At 37.2% G+C, this 25816-nt stretch overlaps 1 protein-coding gene across 1 annotated transcript; it reads right to left on the bottom strand.

Moving 5' to 3' along the window:
• Positions 1 to 313: 313 nt before the first annotated feature.
• Positions 314 to 1261, bottom strand: LOC143612314 (uncharacterized). Its single transcript, XM_077086333.1, has one exon. The coding sequence runs from the start codon at positions 1259 to 1261 to the stop codon at positions 314 to 316; it is 948 nt and encodes a 315-aa protein (XP_076942448.1).
• Between the last annotated feature and the right edge of the window lie 24555 nt (positions 1262 to 25816).

Below are 25816 nucleotides of genomic sequence, written 5' to 3' on the forward strand. Positions count from 1 at the left end.
ATTAGTAACTAAAATTACCTTTACTTCAATGAAACGCCTCCCCAAGTTAATAACTTGTAATCTGGTTCCGTTGCATAAACCGTTCTTCTGATCAATATTCCTTAGTAACATTATTGGCACACCAACTTTTAGAACCAATCTATGATTAGGCATTCCAGAAATATTTAAACCATTTAGAAAATCTGGTGAGTGTAATGCTGGATCGAAACCAGGACCAACACTATCAGAGTTGTTTATACTATCAGAACTAAGATATTCAACTTCTTCTCCAGGAAACAAAGACAAAAATCTGTCATTAATGTCTTTGACAACCTCATTTAAAGGTGCAACTTGCAAGTATGACCATTTCTTGAAAATATGAAATATCATTAAATTTTTCCAATAATGCTGGATATACAATATCAATCAAATCAGAAAGAGGATCGAACGAATCACCAATCAAAAGATCATCTGATATTTCTATAATGGCGTTACCGTCATTGTCACCACCAAGTTTTCCTTCACCGTGCTCCAATAACCATTCGGTAAATCCACTAGTGTCTTCCAAATCTGACGCCTGACATCCGACAGTTAACCTCATATTCTTTGTTAGCCTAAGAACCTTGCATTTGGACCAAATGTGGGATGAACTAAGTGAAGCATTAACAATATCAATACGTGACCCATTTTGTTCCACGGGTATGATTTGTCTAAAATCACCCCCAAAAACAATAACTTTACCCCCAAATAGATGCTCACAATTTTTATGGTTACCACCTTTTAAAACATCTTTTAAAGTCCTATCCAAAGCTTCAAAAGCATTTTTATGTATCATAGGAGCCTCGTCCCAGATAATCAGATCAGTTTTCTTGATTAAGTTACAAATATCTGGATTTCTTGTTATTGAACAAGTAGAATCCTCAAGTAGATTTATAGGAATTAAAAATCTAGAGTGAGCGGTTCTACCTCCCTCAAGTAACAAAGATGCTATATCGCTGAAGGCAACGTTTAAAATGATATTACATTTAGATCTTATGGAAGCCGATAATGTCTTCCATAAAAAGGTTTTTCCCGTCCCTCCATAATCGTACACGAAAAAAATACCACCCCTCTTTTGATCAACTACTTCCATTATTTGATTATACACATCTCGTTGCTCATCCGTTAATGAAATAAAAAGACGTTGAAACTCACCAGTCATGACTTCTGTATCATACGCTAGCTCCTCATTCATAAAATGATTTGTTGATGCAACAATAGAATCATCATCAGGGAAATGCATTGTAGGAAAACAACGCAGAGTACAATTATTTCAGAGTAGGAAGTTTTCAATTTCAAGTAACGCGAGGTTCTTTAGTTGTGCCTCTAAAAGCACCAAATCTGTAACGAATCACAAAAAATTCAAACTAAGTTTTTAACTAAACACATTTCTGAAGGTGTTAACGAACTTAAAAAAATAACAAATTCTAATTATTTGGTACTTGGATTTTTCTGCTCATTTTGTTGTTTGTAAAGAATGCCATCAATTAAATAACGCCAACTCTTTTCACATACGTCATCCGGTCTAGATAAACTGTATGTGATTAACATTTTAGCAAATAAACTACGTAGAAAATAACCACTTGCAGTATGACTTGCTTCTTCAATAGCTTCTATATACTCGTTGTCATTGTCTAGGAGGCCTCTTTTATAACACGCATCCCTATAAGTAGCACACACTTCACCATCAACAGTACGAATATCTTCAAAGCACATAGGGTTCAAAGTCAAATTATTATCAAATCTAACTTATTGTCAACAATTAGTAATAATAGATAATATATTAAGTTTCAAACTTTAAATATTTGACTTTGTTCAAAGACAAATGTATTTTTTGGGTATTTATTTTTTAGAACTCCTCTAGGGAAGTCTTAGAGCTATATATATATATTACAATATCTTTTTCAAATCAACCATTTTAATTCTTTGGCATATGACACTACGTGAGATCTTTTTTAATAACTATAATATTTAAGTGTCAATTTTAGTTGATTAATAATTCGTAAACAGTGCACGTTCTTTATCAACAATCATATTATTTTCAAAACCATTTCAGGCAACTAAGTGGCATGTATTGAGTATGTTCACATGTTGTGTGATTATCTTATACAAATGTTACTACTTGTTTAGAAATTAGGAGTATCAAAAAGGAAAGCATGTTATACTGATAAACACGATACGGGGTATTTATAAATTGATTAAAATATTAAAGAAATAAAAAATTGGGCATTTTTATACTTGATTTAACGTTAAAATTTAGACGGGGTTAACGATTTCAAAAAAAAGGTATTTTTTTCTTATTGTTTCTCGTCCTAAAATTCAAAAACTGTATGAATAATTTAACTTGATTGTTCATCTATATACATCGCATACACATCTCACTGTATAATAAAAGAGAATACTTTCTGCCACTTGTCCCCTTATTAAGGGCCAAGTACACATGTCAAGCAACAAAGCCATTTGGCTTACGTGGCGAGCAAAGAGGAGGTCTACGTTTTGATGTTTCCTTTATCTTCCTCTGTAAGCTTTATTAAGGAATTTTTTATTTTTTTTGTACAAGCTTCTCTCTATTTCAAAACCCAGATCTAATACCACCGATTCTATCATTCTCTCCGCCATACAATTGAAACCATTTATTGTTTGAGGTCACAGCTTATGTGGATGTTGTTGTCGGCGGCTTTCGAGTCGTCTATGGCGACGGCGGATGCATGTGGTGGTAAAGCCGTCGGAGGCGGCGATGGCGGTGGTGGCCGTTGTCGGCTTCCGTTTTGGAATCTGTTTCTTACTTGAGCTTTCGCTGCTCCAGGTGATTTGGTTATGGTTAAATCTTTTTCCAATTACTAGAATTTTTTTTGGTTCAGATATGCTCGCTTATATTTTAAGGTGTATGTGATTGAGTTCCTAACAATAGGTTTTAGTAATATTTATATCAACTTGCTTTCATTTACTCTGTTTTGGGTATGTTCACAGCCTGTTTTGCGAGGTTGCCTGGATATCAAGATTCAAGGACACCACTGTCAGTTGTTTCTTTAGCTGCAATCGTCTACTATTTTGATTTTCATCAAAATAATTTGTGAAAGAAATACAGGGAGAAATCATTAACAAGATGAATTATAAAGAGAAGTACCAATGTTCAATAGGGTATAATTGGTTACACTTCATAGTCTGTTTTGTAGTCTTTTAGTTGTTTTAGATTGTTTCATCTTTGCTTGTTGCTTGCGTCTTACTACTTGTAACTTGTAAGTAGTTCGTTTTGGTTTTTTATAAAAGTTGGCCTTTCACAAAATATAAATTGTTTACAATTTGGGAAAGTCAACCTTATAGATCAGGTCAATATTGAGAACTTGTGTAATTTTGATTATTTTGTTAATGTTAGATCTTTTGGTCAAAATATTTGAATTGATTTTTTTTAAAAGTTGACTAGAAAGTCAACTGGAAGCATGCGATGAGATGATAAGGCTGAGGGGGTGTGGGGGGCGCGAGTGGCGGCGCCAGCCAATAATATTGTGACGTGTGGCAGAGAGAGAAACTTGATAAGATGGGTGTTGGTTGTGGTGCTCGCGCCCCGGGACATGGTGTGGAGGGGCGCGAGAGGGGCGCGAGCGGTTTTTTTTTAATTTTTTTATAAATGTATTAAAAAAACGTATTATTAAAAAAACTCATAAATTATTTAAAAAAACACACATTAATTAAAAAAACACATTAATATCTAAAAAAAAATTAAAGTACTAAAAAAACATTATTCTTATTCTTCGGCTTGGTCTTCTTCGATCAACCTCTTCCGGATACGTTCCTTTTGTTTTTCCATCAGCATTTGGTCGACCGGATTTAGGTTACTGAAGTCTCTTGTAAGGAAGTCCAAATCTTTCATTCTTTTTTTTTCCTTTTTGTCATTAGAGACCACCTCCATGGTTTTGTTGAATTTATTGAGGGATTCAACAAGATCGTTGATGTTTACGGCTTCCTCCTCAGCCGGTTTTTTCCCCCTGGCGTCCCTTCCCAATGGCCGCCTCCTCGGCGGTGAAGACGTTTCCTCCCCCGCAACGTTTAGGTCGAATCCAACCCGACAATCCGACCCGGCGGAAGTGCTATACGCTCCAGACGAACTAGTTTTAGTCCGTTTCGGCCTTACTTCCGCATCAAGGTCCGGCGCCACCAGCTCAACCCACTTAGAACACCTTCTCAACCTCTCCCACACCTTTACACCGTCCCACGTCTTCACCGTCCCATACCTCCGCAGGCACTTCTGCTTCCACTCTTCGACAGTGAAATTATAAACCGCCAAATCGTCACTGCCACTTGGTCTCATACGACCGGCGTTCCTGTTGAACAGATTAGTAAACAAGCCGACAAATTTTCTGATTTCGGTCCACCGACCCGAAATCATATCGGCGTTCCGCTCTGTACTCCCAACGAGCGAATAGAACGTCTCCCTAACCTTTGTCCAAAAGACCTTGCTCTTTTGGTAGTCCGCTGCAAAATGCATAAATAAATTTGTAAGTCATTTAACTTTTTTATTTAACTTTTTTTTAAAATCATTTTTAAAAACGTTAAAACAATTACCGCAACGCCGATCCTCAGAAATGACTATCCAAGCCCGACACAGGGCTTCCTTCTCATCCGATGACCACGGAGTGGTTTTCCGTTTCGTCCTTCCAGTCGAAGCCGAACCCGACCCGTCCGTTGCAACTTGTTTTTTCCGGTGGACGCGTCTTCTTTGTCCCGCAGCTTCACCTTCTGGTTCTTGTGTCTCTGGAACAACAAAGTTAGGAGACGGTTGTATGTTGGATGGTTGAAAGCCGGATGATTGTTGCGACCCCGAATAAAACATCGGTTGGTCCGGTGCCGACCATAAATCGTCGTAACTGTAATCTGAATCTAGGTTTGGGTACCAATTTCCAGCCATGTTTTTAAAAAAAGGTTTGGAAGATGGGGTGATTTTGGGTTTTTTTGAGGTTGTGGTAAGTATTTTATGTGATTTTGGGTGTGGTATGTGATATTGGGTTGATATTGGTTTATATAGAGAAAAAAAAAAAATTTTTAATAAACCTAAAGAGCCAACGGCTCAATTTATAAAGCCCCAACGGTCATGCATGCATTCCGAAGCCCACTTTACGCCCATTCCCAGCCGTTACTGGCCTTGCGCCTGCCTCTTTTTCCGCGCTCGCGCCCCTCTCGCGCCTCGGTGGTGTGGTGCTCGCGCCCCGGGGCGCGAGCGGATAGGCTCACGCGCCCCCTCTAGCGCTCCACACCCCTCAGCCTAATGGCAACACCTCAATGGCAATAGTCAATACCTCAACATGATATAGAGGCCCTCATTTGGTCCTTTTACAGCTTATCAGTTATTCAAAATTTTGGAAATTTAGTTAAAATTTAAACAAGATTTGAAAAACGGATTTGGATGAATTCGAACCAAATTATAAATTCAAAGGTTAAAAAAGTATGCAAATGTGAAATATAGACGTACGTACCATTTTAGAACTTTTGTTAATGTATTTTTTAGACAGATCTAAACCTTCAACAAACTACATTGTACTACAAAGTAAGACTAACTATTGCATTTACTAAAAAGTATAAACTAATAAACTATTGCACTTGCTATGTAAAATATGAACGTACGTACCATTTTAGAAATTTGAAAAATTATGAGGTAATTTGAATTAACGTAATATCTAATTTCTTTCTTCTCATTCTCATTACATATATTGGTAGCTATACTACAATTTAAAAATTAATATATTAACATTTATTTTATTTCGACCCGCGTATTACACGGGCACATAACCTAGTGCTATTATAAAAACACAAACAAATATGTTGAATGGGTTTCTTTTAATATATATAATCTATACCTCGATACATAAGAAAGTAAGAAACACATCATTTAGAGTAGAAGAACCACCGGTAAAAAGTAAATGATTTATATTATTGTTTTTGCACTCATAAATTATAATAGTATCATTTTATATACATGTATGTGACTTATGGCTGGCTTATATTCATAGGGGTATAAAAACTATAGAACTTAACACATTCACGATGTATAGTAGACAAACAGTACAAAATAGTTTTTAGAAAATCTTAAAAACAAATTAGTTTAATGATTTATTTTATGTATATCCTACATAATTATGTAAGAAATACAATTTTTTCCAATGAAACCATGATAAACAACTTTAAAAGAAAATTTTGTTGTCATTTGTTAAACATAACATATATAAATGCTTTCCTAAAATAATTACAAGTTGTCTTGCACAGTCATCTCGATGAACCAATCTTCTTTAGGCTTTGAATTCTCTTTATGACGCCAAAGTTAAGTTTCATAATACGCACATTTGACGTAAAAGTTTATTCATACGTATGTAGGAGTAGCTAGGAAAAAAAGTACGATTATTGGTTTTACCACCCATTTTTTTTAGTTCAATTCTAATCATTAAAACTCAACTTTGGACAATGGTTGAAGATTTTCGCTTCTTTTGTTCTTTCCCATTAAACTCTTGGTTTTGGATTGGAGAGAATTTGATGATAGATGAGTTAATTAAAGCTGGATTCCTTGACTCCTCTTTTGTCCTTTATGGTTGGGGTAAAAAAGTTAACTTGTTACAAAGATGTTTTTTTTTGTGTTTTTCTTTTTATTTCAAAATGCATCTTATTTTTAAAAGTGGTGGATCCAAAAAATTTTCCACATGGGTCGAAAATTTATGGGTCGGTACTTTGTCGGTATATAACCTTTTTCAGTCAAGATCAGTCGTTCGGGTCTGTTCAAATTAAATTAGGCCATATAAAAAAAAGACAATCACACAAAATATCATATAACCAAACAATGTACATAAAAAGTCATTTAAAATACATAATTGAAATACAATATACCTAAAATTGTTCTTCACGCGTTTTCATTTTCAAAAATCTATCTATAACATCATCTTTGACATTCTTATGTGACATGCCCAAGCCAAGGAGCAAAAAGTATATGATATACATATGTAAAAAATATGGACAAACTTTTGTCTATAACGTAATAAAATATATATAAGTTATACACAAAATAATATATATACATGTAAAAATAGATAAACTACCTATGATATAAATAACTACAATTACAAAATTAAATAGTAGTATGCATAACTGAAAACCTATAGATTGAATTAAAGTAAAGTTAAGCTTGGTTAAACTCGAAGCAAACAAAAATTTATGTGATCAAAATATTAATTTCATTCCGATAAGCGATGGAGACAAACTTTTAATAGGAGAGTCCTAATATATATATATATATATCTTATATATATTTACTAGGTTATGAACCCGTGCATTACACGGTTGAACAATAAAAACGGTATAATTGATAAATCTTTTTAAATACGTTATTTGATTAAACTTGCGTATTACATATATTAATGAAAAATGGAAAGTTCATGAATCACTAAAATTACAAATAAATTGCAAGTTTTATATATACAAATAAATTGCTATAGTTTTACTGAAACAATAACAAACAGTACTTTGTATAGCAACAAAGCATATACAATTTTTTTATTTGAATTAATTGTTAGTTTCCCTAACCATCTGATGCCCAATTATTATTTTTACTATTACCTACAATTCACAACAAAAAATAACCAAACTAACCATAATATAATACCCAACAATTGTCTCATTCATTCAGTTCAATTTGTACATTCATAATCAGTCAAATAGATCGAAAAAGAGAAAAAAAAGGAAATAAAGATTGGCTAAATTCATTTCAACTCGATTTCAAAATAATAAGGTTTTTGTATTCACATGTGACACCCATATTGCTAATCAAAATACTAGACAATGAGTGTTCCGGTTCAATCGTCCATACGAAATTAGTCACTTTAACCTTCCACCCAACCCGCTTATGTTTTTGATCTTGTAAAAAAGGGTTTTCGGTCAAAATAACCTAAAATAATCTTATCAATTGGTTTCTACCCAACTCGCTAATGTTTCTGACCATGTTTTTTTGTCATGGTAACATCCAAATTTGTCATTGACAAAGGGGATCTATTGCACGCAACTTGGAACAAAATATAAACCCAAGAGTCAATATACTTCATGTTTGTGAGAAGAGTAATAATCAATTTGGGCAATCATAATCAATAAAAAGGGTGATGCAACGAACATGACTTTATAATATGAATCAAGCTCCTTTAGTCGTAATACACAATAAGGCTATATAAGGAATGAATAGGATAATGATAATGCTAGATAAGGAATGTTTTAAATCCTAATTAAATTTAGTTTTAAATTAATAAATTTAATTAGAAATTATAGGTTAATACATGAGAGTGTCACTTGGCAAACTATTAGACCAACTAAGGGTGTGTGGTTCAACCAATATTTTTGTTTATTATAATAGTAGATTATTTTTTTTAGTTATAATTATATGTATAGAATAATATATTGTATTTAGTTATTTTTATTTATCTTTCAACAAAAGCTGTTTTTATTTATTTTTTCATAATATTATATATGTTAATTAATAAATATTACATATATATTTTAAAAAATCATATGGATAACATCCTCGTTTAGGCTCGCGAGCTGGCTCGAGCTCGGGCTAGTTTATTAAATAAGTCGATCTCGAGTAGCTTACTTTTAGGCTTGATCGAGCGTTTTAATAAGTCGATCTCCAGTAGCTCGCTAGCGGCTCGGCTCATCTGCACCACTAGTATGATGCATACAAACCCGCCTAAGGGGTGTTCGGGATTGTTTATTTTATTTTACTTATGACTTGTAACTTTTAGTTAAGGTGTTTTGGTAAGTTAAAAATTGTGAGAGGAATAAGTCATAAGTTATAATTTTGTAACTTATGACTTGTGACAATAATTTATAACGAGATTAAATAAGAAATCTCAAACACCCTCCTAAATGTTTATTGCTTGAGTTCGTTATTTTAAACATGATTTTTTAGATAAAAATATTAACACTGGTAGTTACATTTAATTCTTGGCCAACTTATCTATATACTTTTCATTCATGGTCAGCCCTCGGGCACATTTTCTATCATTCTTGTGTCACTTTGTGTCACATAGGTTTATCTAAAGGTGTATAAAAACCACTCCGTTACAGGTTAATTAGAAACCGAACCGGACCGGTTTTCGTCTAAAACCTATTTCAGCCAAACGGATTCCCAAACCGAACTGAACTTCCAGTTCGTATAGCGCTTTGGCCCTTTCAAAATCATACCGATTTTTTATTTTAATTTTTTGCCTCTAATCGGTTTGGATCAATTCGATTTGTTCTACTCTGAAAACGATTTGGTTAAACCGGTTTTGATCATGCAAAATCCAAACCAGTTCAGTTTAAAAAAATACCGGTTTTGTACACCTCTAGGTTTATCCTATAGATAAATGTATAATATAATTCAGACCCATATAAAACCATATATTATTGATTTGTTGTGTAAATGCCATGTCCCATCAAACATATGCCAATACCTCCCAAACCATGCCTTCAATGTCAGGTCTCTTTCGTAAAGAGATTAGATAGCGACTAGCCACCACGTTAATGAGTGTTTTGTACATATGATCCTTTTATCAAATTCTTCAAAAGTAAGTAAATTTAATTTGAGTTGTGAAGGACATATGGTTAAAAGCATATACCGATTACCGACCACTTTCGTGAGTGTATGGAGTCGTTTTTTTGTCATTATGTTATTTCGGGTAACCAGGTTTTTATTCGTCAAAAAAAAAAAAGTTAAATACTGATATTTTTCTTGCAAAAGATATGCTTAATTGGTAGGTCCTAGAAAATGCAAACTGTGCACCTTTTGACGACATAAATTAGTGACAAATTAAAGTTGAGGATGTGAATGCAAGGGTATATCATCAACTTGTATGCTTTGGTCTACACTTGTGGACTTTGAGGTTTAAATCGAAATAAGATTTTATAACATTTTATGACAATTGTTTTGTAACATTTTTGTTTTAAATAAAAAGGAAAGTGTTAATAATGAGCCTCAAACTTGGGACATGCAAGATAGTATTACAGAAGTGTATCACATGACCAATATACACATTTATTTCTAATCCGTTGATTAAATATATATTTGTATATATTGTTTTCTTTTTATTTGAAGGTCTTAAATAAGTGTGAGCCTAAAGTTCTATGTTTATTTCACTGGCCCACGCGTCACCCTGCTTGTGAAGGAAAAACTTGCATATTAATATGTACTAGGTTAGATACCCATGTACAACATGGGTTTAACAAATTTAATTTTATAAACATTTGAAATATAAATAATAAAAAGTCTTGATAAAAATTTGAGTATTAAATATAAAAGGTACAAACATACATTCCGGTTAAATAATATATATATTTTTAATAATACATTTATCACAAACATGAAAAATATTAAATGATCAAACACAAAATAAATGTTTGTTAAAAATTTAATTATGAATAATACATACTATAATGCATAATCAACCGAAGTCTATAATATTGAATTAGTTGGTCTTCTATAATGGAACCGTACTTCGACCCTTAAAAGTTGGTGCAATTTTTAGATTTGTTTGTCAATAGAAGATTTTCTCGGCATTCTTCACATGCTTGGGTTTTGCGTTGTTGTTAAGTAGTGCGAGCCTATAAATAAAGTAGCATAAATTCTCTTGGAGATGTTCTTCAAACTTAAGAAAGTAAGGTTTGAAAACGCTTACTTGGATCTTCCTGAAAGTCTAACCTAGTTGTGATAGTTGCATATTAAATAAATAAAAAATGATGTTATATTTAGCTCCTCATCATTAAAATCATTTCAATTTATCAAATTTCGTTAGCACATATGTTGTTTGGTTTTATCTGTTGTCTCTCAATTGAATCAAAATTTTTTTTTGGCTCTGTTACGCATTAGAGACATTGATAGAAAGAATTAATTACATAACTTGTTGTGTATGGTAATTAATAAAAGGGATATTGGTTTTTAATACTCTCAACTTTCCCTAATTTGTAGATAACACTCCCAACTTTTGATTTGTCACCCACCACTCCCAACTTTCATCATATTTTCCTGTACAACTCCCCGTCTAAATGAACACTAACCTCGTTAATGTTTTTGACTAAAAATATCATTCAAATTAGTTGAGGGGGTAAAACAGAAATTTTATTTTTAACACACAACCTCCATTTCCGGTGACCTCATTTTTTTTGGAGAATTTGAGTTTTCCGGCTATCTCGTCTTTTAGAACACCATATCCATCATTTACCGAGCTTCACATATGAATTTGAGTTTTCCGGCGAGTTGCAGGTTTCCGGCGAACACCATATCCATCAGCTCACCGCCCACCGCCCCAAAACCGCAACCCCCCCCCCCCCCCGCCACCACCAGTGTCTCACCCAGCCACCTTCTGGGATCGACTGTGTGCCGGAAAATCGAGTTGCAGGTTTCCGGCGAGCACCATCTTCATCATATCTCCACCGGTGCACAATCTTCATGATATCCATCACCTTTTTACACCTCTGAACCATCTCCATTTTCTGAAAGACGAGATAGTCGGAAAACTCAAATTCGCCGGAAAAAAAGAGGTCGCCAGAAAAATGAGGTCACCGGAAATGGAGGTTGTGTGTTAAAAATAAAATTTCTGTTTTACCCCCTCAACTAATTTGAATGACATTTTTAGTTCAAAACATCAACGAGGTTAGTGTTCATTTAGACGGGAAGTGGTACAGGAAAATAGGGTGAAAGTTGGGAGTGGTGGGTGACAAATCGAAAGTTAGGAGTGTTATCTACCAATGAGGGAAAGTTGGGAGTATTAAAAACCAATATCCCTTAATAAAATATTACAAAATATGATGATCAATGCAGGAAAACAGAAAAACCTACTTGGATGGTAAAAACGGTTTACCAAAAGATGCAGAAGAGTTACTCCTATATGTTTTTGTCATCACGTTATGGAATTTATAACATTATAGAATTATGAACCATTTAATGAGTTAATCGGTAATTTGGAAACGGAACAATTATTTTGAGTATGAATCAATCAATTTATTTTTAAAGTTATATGGTTTTAGTGAGACCCATGACTCATTTATTTTTTTTTTACTATAAAATTGTTTTGTTAATTATAAATTATATCTTTTTTTAAATGAATATTAATTTTTAGTATATTCCTATTTTATAGGATTTTTCATATAAAATATTCGATGAGATTAATTTTTAATATAATGAGATGTTATAACCCGTTTAAGGGCTATCTGGGTTTGATGAGAACAATACCCATGAATTCGGGTTAAATGCATGAGAAGCCTTTATTTAATAATAAAGCAATCTGGTGGCTTCCAAAAAAGGGGGATCGACCAAATCGCGACACGTATGAATTTTGGGTTTTCGTTTATATATATTACTAGTTTTTATCCCTCGTATTACGGGGGTTGTGTTTTTTTTTCGTGTCTAATATTCATATTTTTTGCATTTTAATTTTATTTATTATACAAAAATTAATAATATACTTAGGGTTTGATTATGAAATAGTTTCACAAATAAATGACATGTTAGAACCCGTTTAAAAACTATGGGTTTGATGAGACCCATGACCCGACATGTTATAACCCGTTTAAAAACTTTGGGTTTGATGAGACCCATAACCCGCTTATTTTTTTTACTATAAAATTGTTTCTTATTATAATTAATATATTTTTCTTAAAAAATTGGATATTCATATTTAGTATATCTCAATTTTACAGGATTTGCATATCAAATGCTTGGTGAGATTTATTTTTAAAATAGTGAGATGTTATAGCCCGTTTAAGGTTATCTGGGTATGGTGAGACCCATATCGTGAATTCGAGTGAAATGCATGAGAAGTATTAATATACAAATAAAATAATATGGCTGCTTGAGTAAATGTAAGAAACAACTATAGAGCTTTTAAATGTTTCGTTTATTTACGGGTGTTGTTTTATATTATTTGTATCTAATATTTATTTATTTTTTGAATTTTTATTTTTTAGTGTATGAAAGTCAATAAAGGGGGAACGACCACATCGCGACACGTAGGATTTTTATGTTTTCGTTTATATATATTATAGATAGTTATACTAGTTTTTAGCCTGCATGTCATGCGGGTTACTTTTAGATTTTTTTAAATAATATTGTGAATATATAATTTCTTGTATGTTTTGTTTAGGTATTAAATCAATGGTTACATGAATCTATAAATTATGTTATGTTTTTAGTTGGTGTTGAAGTTAAGTTTGTTTATTTTTTTATGTTTGTATGAACTTGTTTGGGGGGGTTGTGTTTGGGGGTGGGTGGGGTGGTTGTTTATGTTGTTGGGTTGAAGAATACACACATACATAAATGCATCAACTTAGACCATCTCCAATGCAAGAAAAAAATATGGCCCTTAGTTGCCCTTGATGACGTGTCTTCATGACATGGATGAGAGAGAGTAGAAGAAGCCCTTAGCTAAGGACATGGAAAAGAAGAAAAGTGTGTTTTGTGAGGGGAGATGTGAGACCTACATGTTAGATGGTTGTTGTAAAAGAATGGGGAAAGTGTTGGGCATATAAGGTGTCATAGTGCATGTGAGAAGGGCTTAAAGGAAGGGCTCTTTGCAATGTGGATGGTCTTAAAGATTGTTACAAAAATTACCAAAGAAGGCGATAAAATAATTTATAAGGTAAAAACTAAAACGTCAAGGAAAAAATATGGTGCAGGGTTATAGCAAAATACTTAGAAAGACTATTTTATAACTTTAAAAAAATAAAGAAACTTTTGCTGTGGCGAGTGCACACTTGTAACTTGCAAGTCTTGTTTGCACCAATAAAACCACTTGAAGAAACACTAAGCGACCCGGTACAGATTATAGATAATCTGGGGGTTAAGTAATGTTTCCCACGGATGAGATCTAGCTGAGAAGGCTGTTCTTCAGGAGACCTGCAAAACAAACACCGTAAGCTCGTCACTGAGAAGGGGGGGGGGTTCCTCCTTGTGACCACCCTCCGGCGTGAGAATCAAACTAGGTTGCTCTGAATATAAGTGTATATTAAGAGATTGCTAGATAACTGGATAGCAGATGATCTTACCATTCCAAGATGTTGGAGTATTTATAGCCGAAGGTAGGTTTCCAAGCAGGTACAGCCAGCTGAATAGTATTCCTGTTCTACCAACAGTGGATTATGCACAAGCCATACTAGTTGGTGGAAAGGTTACGGCCAACAGTAACAAAGTCGGCTGTACTATTCCACCAACTGTAGATTATGCACGTCCCACCTACTGTGGATTATACGCAGGCCATGCTGGTTGGTGAGTAGGTTACGGCCAACAGTAACACTATTCTACCAACTGTAGGCTACGCACGCTCCTCAGTAAGAGTTGGTGAGTAGGCAGCGGCTAATAGTGACAAACAGTACTAGAGGGTGCTCCTCCTCGTACTGTTGTCGGTGAGCTGTCACCCTGTGATTGGCTCATGGGTTGTTCTGGTCAGATCGTCTGTCCTACCCATACCTTGGTAGGTATAGTACAAAAGATCTTTCAGAATCATACGGACTGGCTCATTTTGGCGGGATTGTTCCCGCCTTGCTCATTCCTTCATGTGACTACTGAAGTAGCTATTGCCTTGTGCGTGTAGCCCTGCTGTCTGCGGGTAGCCTTCCCTGATGGCTTGTATCCGCAACTGCGGGAACAGGCGGGGTACTTCACCATTGGGAGGCTTTCCCTGCGTGTACAGCTTGCGTACTGCGCGTAAGATTCTATGAGCATGGTGGGTCCTGCGGGAGCAGATGCCCTTTGCGCAGACGTCCCTGTTCAAGGTGAGTCTTGCGGGACCAACTGGTCTCTGTTGGGACCTACCTCTTCACCACTCGAATGAACAAAATCACAACCATCTATTTCCTGCCCATGTCGGATAAGTGATAATATCGAATGGGTTATAGAAAACAAATGTTTTATTTAATTAGATGAATAAGTTTAATATAAAATCAAAAGTTTTATTTCTTTTTATCTCTTTGAAAACCAAACAAAATATAAATGTGTTGGAACACGGCATTAAAGTAACTTGATTTAAATATATTGAAAAAGTTCTTGTGGAAATACCATGTATATTAGACATTTTTTTTTATCATCGACACTTACAATTATAATGCCCATATATCATCCAGATTTTGAAAAGAATGAGCGTCATAACTAATACGTACAATGTTAGATTTAATATTCTAAACTACAATTAACAGAAGTTAAAACATGGAGGGAACTTGATCCCTGGTTGCACAAATCACAAGCGAAGCATTTGACCACTACACCAAAAGCGAATTTACTTCCAATATATTCACAATAGTATAAAAAAAATCTAAATAAACATGCGTGACAAACGGGCTAAAAAGCTAGTTAGCATAAATACAAAATCTTATCTTTGGGCAGATTAGCGTCATGGTTACATAAGCATAGACAATACTTGGTTACAGAAAATAGGCGTTTGTTAGCTCTAGTCGTTTATGATTTGCTTCACCGGTTTACGGATATGGGTTCCTCTTGTTGCTACTTTCTAAATCCACGCCTGCCAATGTAAATAGTTGTTGGTTAGTATATAATTGTTCTGATTAATCCGTGTGTGAATTGGTGTACCTAAAATCAACATTTCAGAAAGCAAAGAGATAGGGAACACTGAAGTCAAAACAATTGAATTTCACTTGTGGCTAAATTCTACTTGATGAATAAATGTAATTTAAAATTGACACAGCAGTCCACAAATGGGTTCCTACAGGTCATGCTACATTTTTATTGTCTCGTAATTTCAATTTACAAAAACACATATCAAAAAGTGAATTAAAATTAAGTGTATCTGTAAATGTAAATGCATAAATAAATAGAGAGGTCTCTTCATTAGCAGTTAACTGAAAACTCTAATTTAGTGTCTTATGATCTTATATGTAAGTACCAAAAACTATTGTTATATAATTCACCTTATTGACCGGTAGATACTTATAATGCGAGTAAATACAACAGTGAAATGGGTTAATTTTAACTGGGTCGGGTTTGTAAACACTTTATCATCTCTTTTTATTTTCTTGAACTTTTATTAGAAATGGGGTAAACTAAAATTAAGAAACTGTCTAACATTAATAATAATAATTATTATTGGACGTGATAAGATTTATCAGATCTATGCATTTTGAATACACTATACGTGACTTTCGTCCCACTTTACCCGTTTAGCCAATTATCCAATTGTACCCATTAAACAGAAATATCCTAAATTAACCCGTTTAATGGCTCGAAATTTCAATATGTGCATCATTTACGCATCAAACTTGAACTCAAAACATATAATATCCACATTATAAACATTAATATCTAAGCATTAAAACTCACCTGAAAATGGTAGCTCCCATGACAATAACGTATGCACAGAAACTCATCAGTGCGAATTATGTCAATCAATTCTTCCAACTCACTCAAAACCATCAACTGCTTATCATCTCAAGCAATTCCTTTAACTCGCTCAAAACCATCAACTACTTGTGACTACTCGTCACAGGCCATATTTTAACAGACGTTAAACACAACACTCGCAAATCACGGGGCCTAAACTGAACCACACAATACGTCAACTGATGATTACAGTTGTTCAGAAAACAAAACCAATCTGAGACTCTACCTAACCATCAATGGCAATCTCCCAAAATACTACCATAGAGCATAATGGTTTTGTTGGTTAAGTTTTCAGCCTCACATAACGCTTGCACTAAAGTAACTTGTAAACGAATATCATGCAATTGGCACAGCAAACTATTAAAATACTGAATAATGAAGAAATTTCCACCTAATCCTTGCTCTATGTTTGCATTAACAATAAGAAACAAAAAACTATTCAAATATTGTATCTTATCTTTTTGGACTTCTATTGTCAAAACGACCATTACAATCATGAATAGGATAAACAGTCTTATCTACTGTAAAGCCAATAACATGAACCCTAATGTTTTACCTAAAATCACATTAACATTTTCAATCCTCTAAAAGGGGCTAAACATACATGAAACCATAATCCTTTTGACCTTGAGCTTTTTTTATTTTTCATTTTATCTATTTAAGTTATAACAGTAAACTTTAAAAATAGTAAGGATAACCCTATTATTTATATACATCTTTTTATGTAATGACTAAACACCAGGTCAAAATATGGCTATTGTTTACAAAGAATACATTTAATTGACAACATATACTAAAATTCAGAATTGAGGGTTTACATAACAGGGGTCAGTAAGAACTTTTTAAGTGAAATACAAAATAATCCTCACATGCAACCACATTCATCACAAAAGGAAACAACAAACAAATAAATTTATGGTATATTGTTTACTGTTCTTGAAAGAAAGACATACCTATCATTGAAGTAAAAACATAAGGTACTAAAATCAATGATTACTTTAGCATGTAATCCTTAAATATATAAACCACAAACATAAATTAGAACTAATAACAAACAAATTATGATAAAACCAAAATAACATGCTTTTAGAATTTAAACTACAGAACCAAAACCACATACTTTGGTATATTAATTTTTGTGCTCTTGAAAGAAAAGCAGAGAGTAAAAGATAGGGGTGACAGTGATTTGATTGTTGCCCGTAGTTAGATATCAGGAATGGTGTTGGCCGATTGCAACTCAAAAGGAACAGAACGGAACACAATACTAACCTTAGGGCTCCAAATTCAATTGCATGAAATTAAGAACTGAGAAACCGATTTAGGGTTCAAAAATCAATTAGGTGGCACTGGAATGTGGAGGCATGAAGGAAGAGATACGGTGATTTCGTTCCAGGGTGAATATATGACGCTGAACCAGTTTCTTAAGCTGGAACTATGTAAAGAAAGGGGAGGCGATATGACCCGTATAAGGCTATTTGGGTCAAATTCAGGCTAAATTGATGAGAGGTCTCCGTTCATAAATCAAACAATCTGGTGTGGTTTTAGAGAGGGTGGGTAGCGATGTGAGAGCGACACGTTTTTGATAGACAATTATATATATATATATATATATATATATATATATATATATATATATATATATATATATATATATATATATAGTAGAAACCCGCGCGATGCGGCGGGCAACGGCAATTTATAACGCAATTCCCGTTTTTCGTTAGTTTATAAATCCGCTCATTATATGTTGTATGGTACATTACTTAGTTTTCTTATTCGTAATATCAATGTGGTCTACCTATACTATGAGACTTTGTTGTATCTTTTCCACATTGACTGCTACATATATGGAAGCACATATGAGCACTAAAGAGAAACATGTTTGAAGAGGTAGGTCCCAGCAGAGCCCAGTTGGACCCGTAAGACTCACCTTGAAGAGGGACGTCTGCGCAAAGACCAACTGGTTCCGCATGACCCATCATGCTCAGAGAGATGAAGACCTTACGCGCAGTACGCCAGCTGTTCCCGCAGGAAAAGCCTCCCAATGGTGAAGTACCCCGCCTGTTCCCGCAGCTGCGGATACAAGCCATCAGGGAAGGCTACCCGCACTAATAGTAAGGCTACACGCACAAGGCACTAACTCTCAATAATTCAGTAATGTCACCTGAAGAAGGAATGAGCAAGGCGGGAATACTCCCGCCCAAATGAGCCAGTCCGTACGCTTCTGGAGGATCTTTTGTACTATACCTGCCAAGGTATGGACAAAATAGACAAGATCTGACCAAAGCAGCCCATGAACCAATCACAGGGTGACAGCTCACTGACAACAGTAAGAGGAGGAGCACGCTCTAGTACAAAATGTCACGATCAGCCGCTGCCTACTCACCAACCCTCATCGTGGCACGTACATAGCCTGCAGTTGGTGGAAAAGGAATAGTACACAGCCGGCCATGTCACTATCAGCCGCTGCCTACCACCAACCACCAGCATGGCACGTGCGTAGCCCACAGTTGGTAGAAAAGGAATATTACACAGCTGGCTGTACCTGCTTGGAAACCTACCTTCGGCTATAATACTCCAACACCTTGGAACGATATTATCATCTTATACCATCATTATCACATATCTTATCTGCTCTAGCTATTTCTCTTAATATACACTTATATTCAGAGCAATCTAGTCTGATTCTCACGCCGGAGGGTGGTCACAAGGAGGTACCCCCCTTCTCAGTGACGGGCTCACGGTGTCTGTTTTGCAGGTCATCAGAAGAATAACCATCTTTGCCGGACCTAACCCTCGTGGGAAACATCTACTTGACCCTAAGATTATCCGTAATCTGCCGGGGTCACTTAGTGTTTCTTCATTGGCGCCATCCGTGCATAAAAGCTAGAACTAATTTTCTCAGTTTTTTCAAAACCTCTGGAAAGATGGTTAAGGTTACTCCGGTGCCAAGGCCAACGAGTGACCAAGAAACTCCGGTAACCACAACCCCAGCTACTGGGGGGAACACCGGCGAGTACACAATTTTTACGAACACTACCCCGGTTACCCAAGCCGGGGCAAGTGCAGTAAACAATCCTCCCCTGGGATTCACCGATACCCAGTTGGAGAGACAACAGACGAGGCTCCCCCGCCAAACACTTGATCAAGTTAAAGCGTGGGCGGAAGCACGTCAGAAGGAATTCCAAGCTGAGTTGGATGAACGCTTACGTTCACTCCAACAGGCTGACGAATTCGGAAGCACTCGACAACAGCTCAACATGAGTAATGAGTGCGAGTATGATAAAGATTGGGAAGAATCTGACAGTGACGCAAACCCGCGCCATAGGGTGAAAGGGAAGCGTAAACAAGCAGATTTCCACAGAAGAAATTTTGGAGAAACCTTTAAACCAAAAAACGCGGGTGGAAACCCACGTGACTTCTCTAAAACCTTCAGACCAACTGTTGCAAATACGGGAACGTCCAAATTTGCAAGGGACATTGCGGAAGCAATTGCCCCGAAAAGTGCCAAACAAATGTCCAACATAGGCACATATGATGGTATATCTGACCCAGACGATCATTTGAACAGATTCATAGCGGGGGCAACCGTCAGCAATTGGACGGAACCCACGTGGTGTTACATGTTCCAAATGACGCTTGTTGGGGCAGCCAGAGCGTGGTTCGACCGTCTACCGGTCCACCACATCTACGATTGGGCAGACTTCCAGCAAAAGTTCAACCAACACTTCAGTCAACAAAGAAAGTATACCGAAGAGCAATGGACGATCCTCAACTGCATCCGAGAGGAAGATGAGTCTTTACTAGACTTCATCACGCGCTTCAATTCAAAGAAGCTAAGTCTGGGCACTATTAGCGAAGATCTTGTCCGCGCTGCTTTCATCCAGGGCGCGGAAGACCCAGAGCTCATCCGCACCTTAACGGGTAAAGATGGCATGCCATCCACGTGGGATGCCATCATGACAGCAGCTAAACGCTTCGCGGAAACGGAAAAGCAACTGGGTAGAGATCTTCCCCAGAGTACAAACCTCTACACTCAAAAAACAAGAGAAAACAACGTCCTTACCGCCCGACAAAACAAAAAGAGGAAGCTTGGTATTTGGCAGTCAAGGGTAAACTTTGGCACCTCATCCGGCTCGCACCCTCGGTTAGGCGGAAAGGATAACATGCAGTCGTCGAACCGGAACTCCAGATGGACGCCACTCACCAAAAGCGTCACCGAGATATTTGCCACCGAGAGGCTCCCATGGCCAGAGGCTCCAATAATCCGACAGCGTCCAAACGCTGATCAAAGCAAATCCTGTGACTTCCACAGGACAAAAGGCCACACCACGGAGGAATGCGTAGCCTTGAAGGACGTCGTCGAAGCATTCGTCAGAAATGGGAAACTCTCTCACCTCGTGGCGTAATGGACGCTAAGCAGGCTAATGCGTGTAGAACCCCAGTTGGGGAAAACACGGATGAAACTGCAGTTTTAATGTTGGAGACTACATACTGCGTAAACAACGAGATTCCGAACCAGGTGCATATCGGCTCGAAAGGCTCGATGACACCCCCATCCCAAGAACATGGAAGGGAGCTCAATTACACAGGCTGCATGTAGATCAATTCCAAACTTGTAAAGAAAAGGCCTAGAGCCACTTCTAATGGAAATGATTCTCCAAATCACATTGACGCTGATGGTCTTACATTTATACTTATGAACTTTCCAGACTGATATGCCGGTATTCACCGCATAAATATGGAAAGAAGTAAGTCGTTGCGTGTGGAAGGCGGCAAAACCCGCATAAACACAAAAAAACGGTAAAAATTTCTAAGGAAAAGATGAGGAAAACCTTCACGCAGGTCAGTTATAGGTGAAGTTTGGTCATCCCACTAAATGAAAGTGACGGTCCTACCCGCACAATCATGATAGAGGAAACTGAACATTAACCTATTGACAACCACGCGTCGAAAGGTTAACTTATTCAAAACACTTAGAAAATTTCTAAAAGATGAGGAAAACCTTCACGCATGTCAGTTATAGGTGAAGTTTGGCCATCCCACTAAATGAAAGTGACGGTCCTACCCGCACAATCATGATAGAGGAAGCTGAACACTAACCTATTGACAACCACGCGTCGAAAGGTTAACTTATTCAAAACACTTGGAAAATTGCTAAGTTAAACTAAAGTATGCATGAGCGAATCATATATTGTTTATAAGGCAAAACAAGTGCCAAATTAAACTATAATATGCATGAGCAAGTCATATAACGTTTATAAAGCAAGTCATTAAGTGAAAGTGACGGTCCTACCCGCACAAACATTTATATTTCATAAAAAATTCAAACATTACAAGAATGGCCAGGTATCTACCCGCCTACAGAAATATAAATCTATCCTAACGGTGGGAAGGGATCTCAAGGTTCAAACTTCAGGACCACTCCCTCCAAACCCACTTGATTCCGCATCATCAGTTGGCTGTGGCGGTTCAAGGAAAGCCTTGAGAATAGTTAGCCCATCATCAGCAGCAGCAATTTCGTTCACCTTCTCCACCACCGGATGCGGGAAGACAGCATACTAGTTCACTGCTTGGTCGTAAGCAGCTTCAGTGTCCACGTCATAAAGAGGGAAGTTGGAAGGCGGGATGCCCTTCTCAACAAACCCCAGACCAAGCAGGAAACCAGCCTTTTTCCCATCCTCATGGGAAGCGTTGAGGGCTGCGCTCATGGCATCGTCATAAGATGTGTTCGTGAAGATCCGATGCACAACCTACAGAAAATATATGTATCAAAAACTTTTCTAAGTATAAAGAAAAGCGTAAAGATATTATGAAGCTACGCATACCTGCGACAATGCTTCTCGTAGAAGCCATTCCTTGGTGATCAGAGCTTCCTGGAGGGCAGCTTGAGTTTGGTCACGGGTGCGTTCAGCTTCATTTTTGTTAAGGTTGGCAAGCAACATTTCCTTAGCAGCAGCCTCTTCAACGCCCTTCAGCTTACGCTCAGTGCGGTCAAGCATACCCTTCTGGTCCAGGAGCTCAGTTTTTTGGCATCTTCTAAAGCCAAAGCATCATGCAGCATACACCCCTATCTTGCCCTTGGGGGCATCGTACACAGTCTGGTGAGGCTCAGGAAACTCAGGCTCGAAAGGCTCGAGCATGAACTTCTTGACGATGTACTGATAAAGGTCGACGGAAAGAGCACACTGGCACTCGCCAGCAGTACTCTTATCGTCCTTGTCAGACGCGGACATCGGGTTCTCAGGGTATACGTCGGACTCTTCGGCAGTAACCTCAGGATCATGAGTAGAAGACATGTTGAGGTTGGAAAGAAGAACGATTTCAGGAGAATGCTCGACAAAAGTTAAAGTATTCGCCGGAAATCGCATAGAAGAAGAAGTGAAAGTGTGAGTTGAGATGCATCCTCTTCCCCCTTTATATACCCATCGCAGACACAATGAGACAACGACACGTGGAAAGCAAGCTGGCAACAGCTGTCGACAGGACGCGTGCCGTAAAATTCTCCCCCACGCGCCCGAAAACTCGCGCCCACGCGCCTGAAAAAGCGTCTGGAATGACCATATACTGTCACGTCGCCATAACTTCCTGCACGTCCTGAAACTGTCAGAAGAAACCGTCGGACGACGCTAACGTCCCTTCAACAGTTTGGACTGTTCTTATCCTTTCACAAACTCTTCGAATTTCAAAAAGATTCAAAAAGATTCAAAGATTCAAAAATAAGAGGGAATATACCCCCTTACCTTGGTAACCAAGAAACCGTAAGACAAGTGCGGGTACAGTGTCAAGGCGAAACCCTTCACATACTTAGCACCTGCAGGGAATTGAAGCCAAGAATACCTTGGTAACCAAGAAACCGCAAGACAAGTGCGGGTACAGTGTCAAGGCGAAACCCTTCACATACTTAGCACCTGCAGGGAATTGAAGCCAAGAATACCTTGGAAGTCAAGTAACTATAAGACGAGTGCGGGTATAGTGTCAAGGCGAAACCCTTCACATACTTAGCACTTGCAGGGAATTAAAACCAAGAAGGATCTTCTGGGACATGCTTGTGGAAAGGGAAATAACATCCCCGCATAGCGGGAACGTTGAGAACTAGATTGTTTGAAGCTCCAAGATGGAATTGGTTGTTTAACATAATTGATCACTATGTCTAAAACTACCAAAACCTTGTGGAGAATCTACACAAGTGAAAATCAACGCTCCTGACTTGCGAGGAAGTTACACACCTACCCGCATCATACCCAAAGATCAAGCAGAATTTCTGCACGTGACATTAGGAAAACCGCGGGAAGAATCCCCACGGAAAACCTTAAAACTAAAAACCCTTTTCAAAACCCCTTGCTTAAGTCCAAAAGTTCACCTCACTTATTAACAATTCATGAGAAGAACATTGGACTGGGGGGACTTGAAGAGGTAGGTCCCTGCAGAGCCCAGTTGGACCCGCAAGACTCACCTTGAAGAGGGACGTCTGCGCAAAGACCAACTGGTTCCGCAGGACCCACCATGCTCAGAGAGATGAAGACCTTACGCGCAGCACGCCAGCTGTTCCCGCAGGAAAAGCCTCCCAATGGTGAAGTACCCCGCCTGTTCCCGCAGCTGCGGATACAAGCCATCAGGGAAGGCTACCCGCACTAATAGTAAGGCTACACGCACAAGGCACTAACTCTCAATAATTCAGTAATGTCACCTGAAGAAGGAATGAGCAAGGCGGGAATACTCCCGCCCAAATGAGCCAGTCCGTACGCTTCTGGAGGATCTTTTGTACTATACCTGCCAAGGTATGGACAAAATAGACAAGATCTGACCAAAGCAGCCCATGAACCAATCACAGGGTGACAGCTCACTGACAACAGTACGAGGAGGAGCACGCTCTACTACAAAATGTCACTATCAGCCGCTGCCTACTCACCAACCCTCATCGTGGCACGTATATAGCCTGCAGTTGGTGGAAAAGGAGTAGTACACAGCCGGCCATGTCACTATCAGCCGCTGCCTACCCACCAACCACCAGCATAGCACGTGCGTAGCCCACAGTTGGTAGAAAAGGAATATTACACAGCTGGCTGTACCTGCTTGGAAACCTACCTTCGGCTATAAATACTCCAACATCTTGGAACGGTATTATCATCTTATACCATCATTATCACATATCTTATCTGCTCTAGCTATTTCTCTTAATATACACTTATATTCAGAGCAATCTAGTCTGATTCTCACGCCGGAGGGTGGTCACAAGGAGGTACCCCCCCTTCTCAGTGACGAGCTCACGGTGTCTTTTTTGCAGGTCATCAGAAGAATAACCATCTTTGCCGGACTTAACCCTCGTGGGAAACATCTACTTGACCCTAAGATTATCCGTAATCTGCCGGGGTCACTTAGTGTTTCTTCAATGTTAATGTTCAGTCTCTTATATGTGGGTTATCAAAACCGGTAATGTTATATATTTAGTAGAGATAGATAAAGTGAACCACAAATATAGATGTCAAATTAATACATGATGTTAAATTTAGTATGGTTGCCAAATACAATTCAATATTCAAGAGTTTTAGGAACAACTGCCGAACATCTAGAATTGCAATACTCAAGAATTTGAGACAAATACAATCAAAAGATGTATTTCATGCCCTATCCGATATAGGGACCATTGTATCTATGTATGTGAAAATGTAGTCGATTAACAATGTAACTTTTTTATATTTATTCCCCACTGAGACTGAGAGTATATGATGCTACAAAAGCCATAATATAAGTTGACCATTAACATTGAAAAAGGTCAGTCTAATTAACAAACTATAAAACTAATTAATTTCTTCTCAAGAAAGCATAATCTTTTTATTAAAAAAATATCCAAATAGATATACAAATTCATGTCACTGATATTCACTAATTTAAAACAAACCAAATATTAAACAACAAATTAAATTCTTAGCAATTCAGGTACAACAAAAAAGAAAACATATTTAAGCCGAACATTGGGTGTTAAATAGCCTTATTTACTAGGTCGTCGTGCTTTAATGAAGTCATCAGAGTTCCAACAAGCGTCCAATTTACAACCGACCCATCTTTAATGATCAAGTGAGTATTAACCAACGATGTTTCATCCGCGTATCTCAACCACTATAGTGTTTCATCAATGGGTTTTTATGCAATGCTGATTTCTGCACCTGCAACAATAAAAGAAGACTTGTAAGGTGACTTTTGTCACGACTGAAATCAAAACTGACTACAACTGTTTTGATACTCTTTTGGGGAATGAAAAACATACAAATGATAACATTCATATATATAAAAGATGTCAGGATAAAAACAAACAGTCCAAAAAGACCATGATGTTGATCTTAAGTTTAAAACTTAAAAGTACTACCATCTTGTTGAATCAAAATAAAAAACAAAAGACCCACTTTA

This window comes from Bidens hawaiensis, unplaced genomic scaffold, assembly GCF_021521415.1.
Source record: "Bidens hawaiensis isolate Kalapana, Puna unplaced genomic scaffold, B.hawaiensis_p1.1 tig00034262_1, whole genome shotgun sequence".
Taxonomy (NCBI): domain Eukaryota; kingdom Viridiplantae; phylum Streptophyta; class Magnoliopsida; order Asterales; family Asteraceae; genus Bidens; species Bidens hawaiensis.